The 13,176-nt window shown below is 40.7% G+C and overlaps 1 protein-coding gene across 1 annotated transcript; it reads right to left on the reverse strand.

The window, feature by feature from the left end:
• Positions 1–7,843: 7,843 nt before the first annotated feature.
• Positions 7,844–13,028, reverse strand: NSA2 (NSA2 ribosome biogenesis factor). The gene is made up of 6 exons (XM_069001753.1): positions 12,925–13,028; positions 12,517–12,704; positions 11,257–11,407; positions 10,738–10,917; positions 9,471–9,663; positions 7,844–8,120 (listed from the first exon to the last, which is right to left on the reverse strand). The coding sequence occupies exons 1-6, from the start codon at positions 12,925–12,927 to the stop codon at positions 8,053–8,055; spliced, it is 783 nt and encodes a 260-aa protein (XP_068857854.1). The 5' UTR covers positions 12,928–13,028; the 3' UTR covers positions 7,844–8,052.
• Between the last annotated feature and the right edge of the window lie 148 nt (positions 13,029–13,176).

The raw sequence follows: 13,176 nt of genomic DNA on the forward strand, positions 1-13,176 counted from the left end.
TCCTGTGAGCACTGACATTTCAGGTGGTTGTGATATTCATCAGTGTGAGTGTTAGTGGGTATTTCAGCAAATGCTTGTTTGCCAAACTTCTATGCCTTTAGGAGTTAGTGGGTGATACCTTGCAAATACTTCTGGTTCCCACTTTTGTTTTCTAACTTGAGTGTAATTCCTGGGATGATAGCTTCCCAGTTCATGACTTTTCTTAAAAGCAGCAACCAAACTTTGCTGTATACAGGCAGGAATAAACCCAAACTTTTCATGCTTATTTTCCTTCTGAGGTTCTCTTGGCAAACCATGTATTTAACTTGTCACACATACCTAAGTTACTCCTTAGTTCGCTATGCGTTTCTTTCCAATAAATGCAGCTCCTTTCGTAATGGGCTAAACCTCAGAAATAGCAGAACAATGATTCTAATAACAGGAAATTACACCACTTTTTGTCCTGTGTATGCCTTTTCCAAGATGAGTGAACTAGTCTTTCACAGTGTCTCAAAAACAGAGGTGCTAGGTTCACTTGAATAGTTGCAATGCTGTCTTAACTTTTATCCCTTTATGAAGGTAATGTAAAAATCTGGGTTTGGATTTTTATGCTTATACAGTTTAACTCTATTTATAAGATATTTTAACTATATAAGATACATTCATACTATTTTTTTCAGCTGATGAAGTACCATGCTCCTTTTTAGTCTGTTAAGGGCAGCTTATAGAAAAAAAAAAACCAAACAGTTTTTAAAAAGTGTGTGTTACCTAAACTTTAGATTCAGGGTGCGTGAGATCACTGATTTAAATCTGGGTTTCTTAAACTATTGCATGTAGCTATAGTATCTTATCAACGTACATACAGATACTCTTTATGAACTCCATGACTGATAAATATTCAAGATCTTTTCTGATTGTGTGTAAACATATTCAAGTGAACCTTAAGCATTTCTAAAACTCATAAAGCTTTTTATATAAAGCATATAAGACAAAATTTCTGTTATCTTCTCTATGGCTTCTCTTTTACTGCTGAGATTAATTGTTTAAAAAAAAGAAGTGGCTAGAAAACACATCTATTGCATTGCTAAGAATTGGGGATTTTTGAGGACTTGTGGCCTAAAATAGAGCAGTTGTATACAGTTTATTGCAACTCATCTTCCATTTTTAGGATAAGTTTACTGAAGATTAATCTTCTGAATCCTTCAATTGATACAAATGTATCCACTTTGAAAAAGTTAAGGATTCTTTTGCTTATGAGCCGTAGTAATTTCAATTACTTCTAGGTGGATTTTTGATATATATGTTTATCACTTATAGTCCCTATGAGGTTGGAAAACTGCTCATGGGAAGGTAATTTCACTCACCTGGCTTCTATTTTTCATGGCTACGTTGGAACAATTTCAATTAGTGTCTTTCGAGACATTTGCAGAGTAAATACATAAATATTATGAGATTATGATATTAGGATAGTCTTGGTTTCTACTGAGAACAGTAACATTTCTGATCTCATTTCAGTGAGTCAGTTTAAAATCCTGAACTTAAATTCACATGTGAAAAGTATACCCTTGAGTAGATATCTTTATAAATCTAGGGTACCTGGCATAATAGCTGATGAATAGACTTTTACAAACAGAATGTGGGCAGTTGTGGTGCAATTAGCAATTCCAATAACCAGTACAGTCTCGAAAAATGGACACTGTTCTAACAGTGATCGCAGCAGTACTTTGACCCAAAGGACACATTTTATTTCCACAACTTCTTTGGCATCAATCTTTCTCCAGTAAATGCAGGGTAGCAAAATCAAAATACTGACTTTAAGTAATAGTTTTTATTGCTGTACTGATTGTCCCACAGGAACAGTAGTTCAATACCTTATTAATTCTGTTACACTTATGTAAGGGAACATGTTTGACAACTATATTGACAGGAGTGTTTTACCTTGGGGACTATTAACTGTCCTATTAACATCAAACTCTTAAATAATTTTTAAGATCCTATTGCACCAGCAACGAATGATTGAAACATCAACTTTATACAAGTTTGTACCAAATGTTATTACAACATGCTGTGGAACTATGTGTGAACAGTGAAAGCAAGCAGTATTATTTTTGAGCTTTATTTAGTCTAGGAATAGAGTTTAAAGAACATTAATTTGTGACTTCAGCCTTGCACTTAAATGGTAAATGGTTTTGTACTTGAATCCAATATTTGTTCAAATGTCTGTCTTGTACTGCTTCTCCCACATTTTCTCCGGGTCAATTTTAATTTAATGCAGAATTCTTGTTTGCTGTTCTCCTGTTTCATAGTCCTTCGCATGAAAGTGTATACATCTTATTTCAAAAGCGCTTTAACTTATTTCAAATTATGTCCAACCTTGCTGCTTTTCTGTACCATTTAATTTGTAAATGTCGGTAATCAAATTGATCATTTATAATGTCATTGACACTATTAGCAACAAATAGGCATAAGTTTCAGCTTCCTTGCTTCTAAGTGACTGTTCTAAAATATTACTATGGGGATACACTTCTAAATTTATTTTCACAAATGTGGTGTTAGATGTTTTCTAAACTAGTGATACCCTGTTTATAAATCTTATTAAAGATGTATTGCTATTGCATAGTATTGTACATTGGTCTTGTTACTGTGTTAATTTTTCCTTTTTTTAAGTACTGTCTTGGCTGCTTTTGAAATGTTTTGAAGTAGTAATAAACTTTTATTTTGTGATTATTGTTTGCTTGGTTTTTGGGTCTTTTCTGCTATATAGGAAGCACATTTCAAAGTGGTTCAATTTGCTGGAACTGTCATTTTACAACCTATTTTCTACAAAGAAGTTTTTAAAAAACCAAAAATTATTAATTTAAAAATCTCATGTCAATGAAAATAATTTTCTTTAGCTTATGCATCAGATTTTATTTTTAAAAAGCAGCAAAATAGGCTCTTCTGAATGTTACAGCATGTCTTCTGCTGTTCTTATCAGTTATGCAGGTTGATGTAAACTTAGGAGTTATTAATGTAGTTTGCTATGGACAAGCCAACTAGAAGTGCTGTAACACACTCCCCTAGAGTGTGGTACATTAAAATATCCTAAATGCAATTGTGTTATTCAGCCAACAAGTCATGTATTTATAGCACTAAATGTAGTAAAGATTTTCAAAACAGCTGTAGGAAATTGAAGTGTTCTCTTCATGTTGTTAATGTCCAGCAAAGACTAAAGCAACAAGAATTTTGCTTTATAAGAATACATGGAGGTTTATCTTTTCTGACAAAACGCCCTCTCAAGCAAATAACTTACTGGTTTGTGACCCTCTCTTATTTTCAAATCACTTGTCACTCACACAAAGTAAAACGCATACTAAGTTATGAAGTCTAGACTGGGGCAATGTTTTAAACTAATGGAATAGTTTGTAACAGGTTGTAGTTACAGTTACTTCCTCTGTCAGATCGTGTAAGAGATGTTACAAAGATGGTAAAAAGCATCTAGCTTGAGTTCCTGGCAGAGTTGCAGATCTGAAACGTGACTGGAGAAGCACCTGTGACAGAAGAGCTGGAGCTGCACTTCTCCCTGAAGAAGAGCAAGCTCAGGAGGGTCCTACCTTGCATACACATACCTGGTGGAAGGGGAGTGTATGTCACGAGTGGTTTAGGTTTCTTAAAGAATCACTGTCAAAGGTATTAGCAAAAGCAGGTTTAATATAAATATGCAAAAGCATGACTTAAAGTTTTATAGCAAGATTTGCTCTATTACTTACTAGAGAGATGAAGCATACAAAGGAAGATTGAATTAGGATCAATCTAAAATTATTTACAGAGATAGAGGATTCAAAAGGGTGAGGGAGATCTCCTGCTGAGTTATGAGGTTCAGAGAGGACCCCCTTAATTTTGTAGAAGCATAGAAGGTAAGGTTTGTTGGTAATTACACACTGAGGAAGAGCAGGACACGGACTGAAGTACAGTCATACAGGGGTCATACAGAAGTAGGGCATCACTTTTCCAGGACAAACATCCTTGTTCTGTCTCCTGAAAATACAACACAGTACAGAACAGGCACAGGAATGGGCAACACAGGCACAAAGCCCATGTACATATGTGCCCCAGGACGTGGACACCCCATCAGCTGGATCAACACTTGTCCATCCTCCCTCCATCTCTCTCTTCCTTTTCATCCTACCCTTTATCCAAACCCCACTTGTGTGTGCTAACATACCAATTTCCATGCTAAGTATGGAATTTTGAGGACCCTCTGTTGTCATTCTGTTCAACCACAAGCACCTATGAATCTTAGATGCTTCCTTCTAACTACAGCTGGGACAACACAGCTTTCCAAACTCCCAGTGGAGCGTGACTGAGTCCAGTCTTAGTTCTGGACTTTGTTAGTGGTTTATGCGCAAAGGACTTGGCAGAACTTAATCATTGACTAGTTTAACATCTATGAAGAGATTCAATAGGATTTACTCAACAATCACTTAATTATAGATCTGAGATGGCAACACTTACACTGTACTTGCTACAGGGTGTTTAAATCAATTTACAGATGTGTGTGTATCTATAGATAGATAGATACGTACAAAGATAAAGATACCTGCTAAAGTTTCCCTTGAGTTCAGTGAAATACCCATATTGAATGCCTTTGCATTTCTGAAGGAGTGAGGGTTGAGCCTTAAGCAGTGTGGGGAGCTATCAGCCCGGGCCCCATCATCAGCTTTTGGCACTGGTCCTCTGAGTATCTCAAACTCTCGAGTTGGTGAGCTCTGGGAAGTGTTCCACTCAGATGAGCCTGCTGTGGCCCAGGAGGGTTCCTCACTTAGGAACATTTTTTATAGGATTGCAAGATTATTGACTTTAGACATCAGTTAATCTTCATCCTGGCCATAAGTAATTACTGCAATTCTTCAAAGGTCCACTAATAATAATACTGTACAACTGGCTATGGTTCAGGTAAGTAATGTTCCATGACTATTGGGGATGGTTGATCATCTCTTGTGCCCCTCCTTGGTTAGGCATCAGAAATTCCTGTTTATGGAGTGTTTCTGGTAAGCTCAAGGGGAGCTTATCTGTGCAGAAATCATTAATCAAGGCAAAAACCTAATGAGATCATAGAGCAGCCTGTGGAGGAGGTAGAGGCCATGCATCACTGCAGAATATAAAGATGGATTAAGACCTAGTTGGGCACAAACTGGAATATAAGAAATTCTATTTAAACAAAAACCAGTTTAAACCAGAAGTGGTCAAATGCTGGATCAGGTTGCTCAGAGAGGTGGTGGAATCTCCACCCCTGAATATACTCAAACCTGCTGTAGGTGACTAGTGCCTGCATAAACAGGAGGAAATTTATAAGGATTTTACTTGTAATTTGTGCTAAAAGCTCCTTGGCTATGAGGGAAGTATTACTTAAGAGTAAGAATATAAAATGGTGAGTGTAGTTATTTATAGTGATAAAATACTTCTGTTTACCACTATATTCATGACTGGAAGATTACCAATGCAGTTATATACAGCATTGCTGAAAGCTTCCAGGTTTTTTTTATTCTTTATCTTTTAATCTAGTTTTGATCCTTTTATTTCAAGAATGCAAGCTAAATACATATTGATCAGCTGAGGCTTATGACCTTTAGTTTGTCTTCAATATTTGTTAAAGCCACCAAAATTGCTACAAATAGTTGTAGTGTCAGGGCTGTCAGACCATTTTCAAATTTCATATCTTTAAGCCCTTTTAAATTCATACATTTAAACTTACTGAAACTGTTCTCTTGCTTGAAAGTAAGATGCTACACTCTCCTACATTTGTTCTTTCCATTAATGCAGTCGTGGAAACAAAGGGGAGAAAGGCACAAGGTAGGGGGCAGGTGGAGAGTAGATGCCCTTCTGGTTATCTTTCACCCCACACTCTGGTGGTGCATCCCCCACTCTTTTTCCAGGCCACACTGTGATCTGACAAGTTCTTGTTAGGCCTCAGCTATGACTGAACAGCACCGGGGCTCAGCTCCTCTTGAGCTTATCAGGAGCTAGCAAGCTCCTGTTTCCATAATAAACAGCCTTGGAAACTGTTTCTGTTGCCTGTTGGCTGTAGCATTGTTGTGCTAACACTTTCAAAGGAAGTGCTGACCCAAACTGTGGCCAGGGTGAAACATTGTTATGACTGAAGCCCACTCTCTTGAGGCCCATAAACACAGGTCCAAAATGAGACCCCTTGAGCTCTCCTGAACTGCAGCAGGCTATGACCAGCAACCTCTCTCTCAGAGGGGCTTCTCAGAGCCACCTAAATCTTGTTTGCTGTAGTCACAGGATTGCCGAACGATGAGGAGTCCTGGGCCAATATCCTCACTCCTTGAGGCCCAGCCCTTTGTCCTCCCTTGTGAGGAGACACAAAAGCATCCAAGCATCCGGAGTATTTCACTGCCTTTGAGGGGAATGTTCCACAGGTACCTTGCACTGATTCTTTGTCTGTGTGCACATATGTATGCATATGCAAATCTGGGAGAAATGCTGCTTTCTTAGATGTTTAAGTACTTTAGATATCTAAGTTAGGCCTGTAAGGTAAAGACATAAGCTAAGTTTAATGTTGTCCAGTGTTCTTTTTCTAAGTTGTTAAGTTATAAGTTAGGTTAAGTCCTAATAACACTTAACAGTGTTATTCCTCTGTTAAATTGTTAAGTTATAAGTGAAGTTTAAGGTGTAAGTTAAGCACAGTTAAGTTTGAGTGATGTTGGGCTTTTAGGCCATTTTCCTTTTTATCACTGCCCTTTCTATCCTTTTGTCACACACACCTAAACACCCCCACCCTTAATAGAAATGAACCAGGAACTGTTTCGATTGACTAATTCTGGTTTTTGGTTTGTTGCCTCGCTTTTTCCATATCATGCCTTAACTGTCTAGTAAGTAGTAGAGTGAACTTTGCTTTGTTGCGTTGCGGCGTAATATTAAATCTGTTCCTTTCTGGTGCCCTTGCCAGTGATTTTTCAAGCAATCTCAAACACTCGTATGTAACTCATGTGTTCCCAAGCCCATGATTCTTCAGGGGCGAGTATCAAACTTGGTGTTTAATTTCTAATGTCAGGCTGCAGTAGGATTCCAGCTGCAGCCTTTCAGCTCTTCTGCTTTCCCAGAAGTCAAATACAAATTAGCATGCCTTTAGTTATTAGTTGAACATTTAGTTATTACAGCAGGACGTTGTGTGAGACAGTGGCTGTATTTTCCCATCAGTGGGAATGTGAGCTGAATTAGGTACAACATACTTATGAATCAGAGGGATGGGGAGCAGAATTCGTTTGTCAGGAACAATGCATCTAGCTTGGTCAGCATACCAGAGCAGGAAGAAAAAAGATAAGAGACTGCTGATAAGACCAGCGGGAGCCTCAGACAGACATCCTGCCTCATCCCAAAACTAGCTCAAACCAGTTTCGAAGCTTAAACCCAGGCCAAAGGTATAAAAGAGCATGCGCAGGAGAGAAAGGTGAAAAGTTCAGATGAGGAAGACTCCCCTGACTTCGTCACAAGACCCCCCGGGAGACCCCTACCACAACCACCAAACAACACTGCGCAAGCGCTATGTGGATGTAAATGACTTTTGAGTTCATTATAATACGAAGAGAGGCTGGGCGGGGCTAGGTGATGAATATGTATGAGTTTGTTAGGAAACTTAATGATTTGGAACTTGTAACCCGATAAATACCGAGCTGAATGCAGCTGTCGGCACGCGTGATTTTGGGGGAGCGATCCCCCGTGCATCCCAGCGCTGGAATAAACATACCTACTTTACTACTTATTTAGTAGTGGAGTCCTTTCCGCTTTTCACTTAAGCAAGGAAACTGCTACTGTAAAACCACCAAGATGGTTTAGAGCCAATCTATACCACATGAGCAAAGCATAAAAACTAAATCTCTTTATTTGGACAATGTTCAGCTGACCAAACAAAAATAAAAAAATGTGAGCAGTTGTTTCTGGCTGAAGTTCCTCATCAGCTTGTGAGTATGTGGGGTCACTGTTCTGGAATGGCTGAAGGTTCCAAAGATCTTGTAAATTTGTGTAAAGTCCTCTTCTTTTGTAGGTGCCCATATCCAATGCTTGGTATCCAATTTAAACAAGCAGCATTGCATTAATACAGCCATCATTTTCTGGATTGTTAGTTACTTGGGCGTATTTCCCTAGGGAGAAAAGGGAATATATTGTGTACAAAACCTTGAAGTAGTTCATATGGATTAGATCTTTCTATATTTGCAAATTCGAACAACAAGTCTCTGAAGTATAGGGACTCAAACGCGTTTTGAAATCTAAATCTACCTTCTACTGAGCTGTAAATTTATGTTCTCAAAACATTATATTCAAGCTCTTTTTTATAAATGGATCATTTAGAATTCTGAATAGATTAAAAAAAATTCTTAGGCTTCCTACTGTCCAAGTGAACCCCTCTGTTAAATGAAGTCAGTCTGATCCTATGAAGATCACAGAATCACAAAATATGCTGAGTTGGAAGGGATGCATCAGGATCACTGAGTCCAACTTCTGGCCCTACACAGAACACTCCCAAGAATCACACCATGTGCCTGAAAGTATTGTTCAAATGCCTCATAAAATCTGTCAGGCTTAGTGCTGTGACTACTTCCCTTGGGAGCCTGTTCCAGTGCTCAGCCGCAGTCTGGGTGAAGAACCTTTTTCCTGATATCCAACCTAAATCTCCCCTGACTCAGCTGCATGCTGTTACCTCGAGTCCTGTCACTGGCCACGAGAGTGAAGAGAGCAGTGCCTGCCCCTCTGCTTCCCCTCGTGAGGATATTGAAGACCACAGTGAGGTCTCCCCTCTTCTCCAGGCTCCAGTGTCCTCAGCTGCTACTTGTACAGCTTCCCCTCCAGACCCTCCACCATCCTCGTGGCCCTCCTTTGGACACTCTCCAATAGTTTTATATCTCTCTTATCCTGTGGCACCCAGAACTGCCCCCAGCACTGGAGGTGAGGCTGCCCCAGTGCAGAGCAGAGCAGGACAATCCCCTCCCTTGCCCGGCTGGTGATGCTGTGCCTGATGCCCCCTAGGACGTGGGTGGGCCTCCTGGCTGCCAGGCACTGCTGACTCATGTTCAACTTGCCACTGACCAGGACCCACTGGTCCCTTTCCCGGGCACTGCTTTCCAGCCTACTGTTCCCCAGCCCATACACACAACCATGGCTGCCCCATCCCAGGTGCAGAATCTCAATTGTTCACAGTTCACATGTTAGTCTTTACAGACTTGTGGCATTGCTCAATGTGATACACAGGCAAACAAGCTGAGTCTTTGTTCTGAATTTCATCTGATTTGATTTTGGAAGTGTGAATAAAAGCCTCAAATTAACACTTAAAGCTTGTATTTTTAGAGTTGCTATTAGCTGCTTCTGCTACAGCCCAAACCTAACTTTTAACAATGGATCAATTCTTACTAAAGGCTGAGGTCTTAACAATACATGATGCAATGAAGACTAAAGACTTTAAAAAATAGTTCTGCAGTATAACTAGCTAAACTTACCCCAAATAACTTTGCCCCCTTGCGTCACAAGGCCAAGCTCACTCACGTTCACCTCAATGACGGTACCCTTAGTAATTACTCCCAGTTGTGTATACAAAGGAGATGATGGATTCTTTTTTACACCCAGGATAGGTAGGCAAAAAGTAGCTTTAAGTTCAGGATGAGTCACATGTGCCTTCTTGAAACGTAAGCCCTGTTGCATAAAGAGTGTTAGAATGAGTTAATATTTGCTTTAAGCTCTCACAACTGATACGGTTAAACATATTGAGAATTATGTCCTCATCTTTAGAGATACTGGGAAGAATGAAACAACTTAGAATGCAGAATGCCATCTGCCTACTGTAGATTGCCAGACTTATTTTAAAATCTGATTAATGACAAGATAAAGCTTTCCATGTATGTTTTCAGGATGTCAATTTTCAGTAGTAGCCCAACAGTAATACTTGTTACCTTGGACAATTTCTGTTTCATGAAGAAAGTATGGCAAAATATGAAATACTCATCTCCTGTAGCACTTTTTATCTAGTGACCTGCACTTCATAGAGGGTACTTTACCATTATGTACCATAAATTTTTCTGTGTCAATTAAAATCTTTCCATGGCTGCTGTGTAACATCATCAAACTAGTAGTGAAGTACAATCCAACAGGCAGCCTGCACAGTGATTGTTGATTCCTGTGAGGGAACAGGAACGGGTATTTATATAAAACAACACTATTATCACTGAATCCAGCTCTTCTGCCTGTGCACTGCCAGGATGATAGAGCCCAGGCACTGTTCCTGCAGCTGTGTAAGTAAAGGTCAGGCTGGAGGCACAGCCTTTCCCTTGCATACAGTCCCGACTGTGCTTCAAGATTACCTAAGCCAAAAGGAGGGAATTCTGAAGTCCTAGAACAGAGGGGGCTTCTGCAGTTCAGAGAATCACAGCAGCTTGAAAAAGACACCTCCAGCTTTAAAAGCTATGCAAAGTACCTTTGATAAACATTTTCCCATGCTAATTTGAGAGACTGTAGCTTTAACTTACTGGCATCATCTGAGTTACAGGAATAAAGGCACGTATTTCAACACAGACTGTGACTACAGAGGCATCTCCCCACCCCCCCATGCTATTAGAAGTTTATATTTTTGCAAGGGAACTAATGGGAATGTTCTACATAAGTAGTGATCAAGTACATTATCATACAAGAAAGTTTCCTCACCACAGAAAATCAAAGCAGTAAATCAAAAGAACTATTACTTAAATGTTCTTTAAGGCTCTAAAACATTACCATTGGTCGAATGAATCGCTCGTACTTAGGAGGCTTCCTAGTAAAGCCATCTCCAACGAAACAAACTTTTGTAACCATCCTCTTCCATGCCTTCTTCTTTCTCTTCCCTGTACGAATCACCTTTAAAACTTCTGTTTCTCCCTGTGCACGAACCTTTGGCACAGGAACCTCCCACTTCCCCTGGAAGGAGGGTAAAACAAAAAAAAGCTCAATATTCTTACATGCCACATAGTTAAATGAAAGGGGAAAAACCAAAGCATAAAATTAAGTTTCTGTAAAGCACAGGGGTAGACTATACTTGTTATGCAATTCATAGCCACTTATTTTAATTAGCACTTAAAAGTTATAAAAATCAAGATACAGCATATGCTTGCATTGTCCTAAACTGTGCAGTTACTCAAGGTTTCATGCTTTAATTAGCCTTTGCTTGAAGGCTGTTAGGGAACCAGGCATCAGCAACACAAAGTGGTCATTGTTACACGTAATTGTAAGTATCTGAACTTTGATACATTTACTTACAGCTTTTTCTTTTCTTTTTTGTTTGATCATGTTAGAGAGGACCTTGGCCCGGGACTGGCCCTCTCTGTCCAGCAGGTATGCTGGTACAGCTCCTTTGGGTGTTTTTTCATCATTCTTCTGCTTTGTGTTTCTCTTCTCATGCATTTTAATGCTGCAAAGTAAGAAAATCAATATTAACAGCACAAGAAAAGATACTTATTTTTAGATATATCCCTTTAACTTTTCTGTGTCAATAAAAATCTTTCCAAGGCTGCTGTGTAACATCATCAAACTAGTAGTGAAGTGCAATCCAACATGCAGCCTGCACAGAGACTGTTGATTCCTGTGCCTGCTCAAATTTTCCTTTAAGAGATATTTGTAAAGAATTATGTATTTATATTTAAGGAATAATACTAAATAATTTTCAAGGTAAACTACTAACTTCACCTAATCTTGTCACTTCCTACTAGGACAGGAACTCAAGAAAGACATGCACCTCTTTAAGGAACTTCTGAATGACCTAAAGCAAACGCCAAGCACTTTGACAGATAGTAGCTTTCCTCTCCGGTGACAAAAAATAACATTCTACTCCTCCTCTGAGATTTGATGCCAATGCTTACATATGTGAGGAATATGTGTTTGTAAAAGGGGCTAGGTTTTGTTAATTTTGAGGTCATTTACAGTGGGGAAGAAAAGACCACAAACTAGTTAATAAACCCATTATCTTTAAAAGTAGCAGAGGAAACCAGCTATCTAGACTTTGAAACCAGCAAAAACAACATGGTGAACAGGTATGACATTCATTAGCAACTAATGAGACTGTTAACAGCTTTGATTTCAAGTTCTGGACAGCAGGTAAAATTTACAGAAAATACTTTTATTTATCTATACTTGACACGGTTATTTATCCTTGAAGAGAGGCCTCACCTTCTGCTCAAATACTGTGTATGCTACTGTATATTTTCTATTAACCATTAAAAAATGCCTGCTGCCTCTTGCTACAGTAACACAGCAGCTGATATAATGCTCCAAGGAAATGCATTCACGTTTTTTGTCATGATTATATTAGTCACGATTACTGCTCATCAACACTTCTCTCGGAGAGAACTAGCAGTGGAACTGATAACATTCATTTAAGTCCTCATCCTCCTGCAGCTTGACTGCCATTTAAAACCATAACATGTGACTCAAGTAATAACGAGCCCTTTGTAACAATATCAACGTCTCGTCTCAGCCTTCAAGCGTCAGGATGACGGCATCAGAGAGGAAGCGGACACTCACGTCTTTTTCATCTGTATCTTCTCGGCATGCCGCTGCTTATGGTAGAGCTTCGCCTTCAGCCCGATCATTTTTTTGGCCTTGCGGGACCGCTCGTGCGCCTCCCGGCCCTCCTTCTTCCTCCGTTTCTCGTGGTAGTCCAGCCGGTAGCCATAGCGCTTGCGGTGGAGCTCGATGTGCTCGTTCTGCGGCTGCGGGCACAAAGGCAGCGCGGTCAGCGGGCACGGGCGCCCGCGGGGCGGGGACGGCGCCTCCGCCACACGCGGGGAGGCGGCGGCCTGACGGCGGTACCCCTCACTGCGGGGCCCACCCGGCCTTCCGCAGCCTCCCCGTCCCCGCCGTTTGCATCCCCCCGCCCCGGCCCCGTGTCCCGTGTCCCCAGCTCCCGTATCCCGCAGCCCCGGCTCCCACCATGTCGGCAGCCCCGCGGCCTCCTCCGCGGCGGAAAGGGCGGGCGTCTTGGGAAGCGGCCCCGGCTGGAAACTCTCCCCCGCGCCGCTTTGGTTCCTCCCGGCGGAAAGGTGGCGGTCCGCGCCCCCCGAGGGCTTCGCGGCTGGCTAGGCGAGACCGGGAAGAGGGGGAAAGACGCAGCGGGAGAGGCTGAAGAGGCGCTTTTTGCTGCCTGGTCTGTCAGGTTGTGGCGGGAGAGCGGAACGCGGGAGG

The sequence above is a fragment of the Aphelocoma coerulescens genome, assembly GCF_041296385.1.
Source record: "Aphelocoma coerulescens isolate FSJ_1873_10779 chromosome Z unlocalized genomic scaffold, UR_Acoe_1.0 ChrZ, whole genome shotgun sequence".
Classification (NCBI taxonomy): Eukaryota; Metazoa; Chordata; class Aves; order Passeriformes; family Corvidae; genus Aphelocoma; species Aphelocoma coerulescens.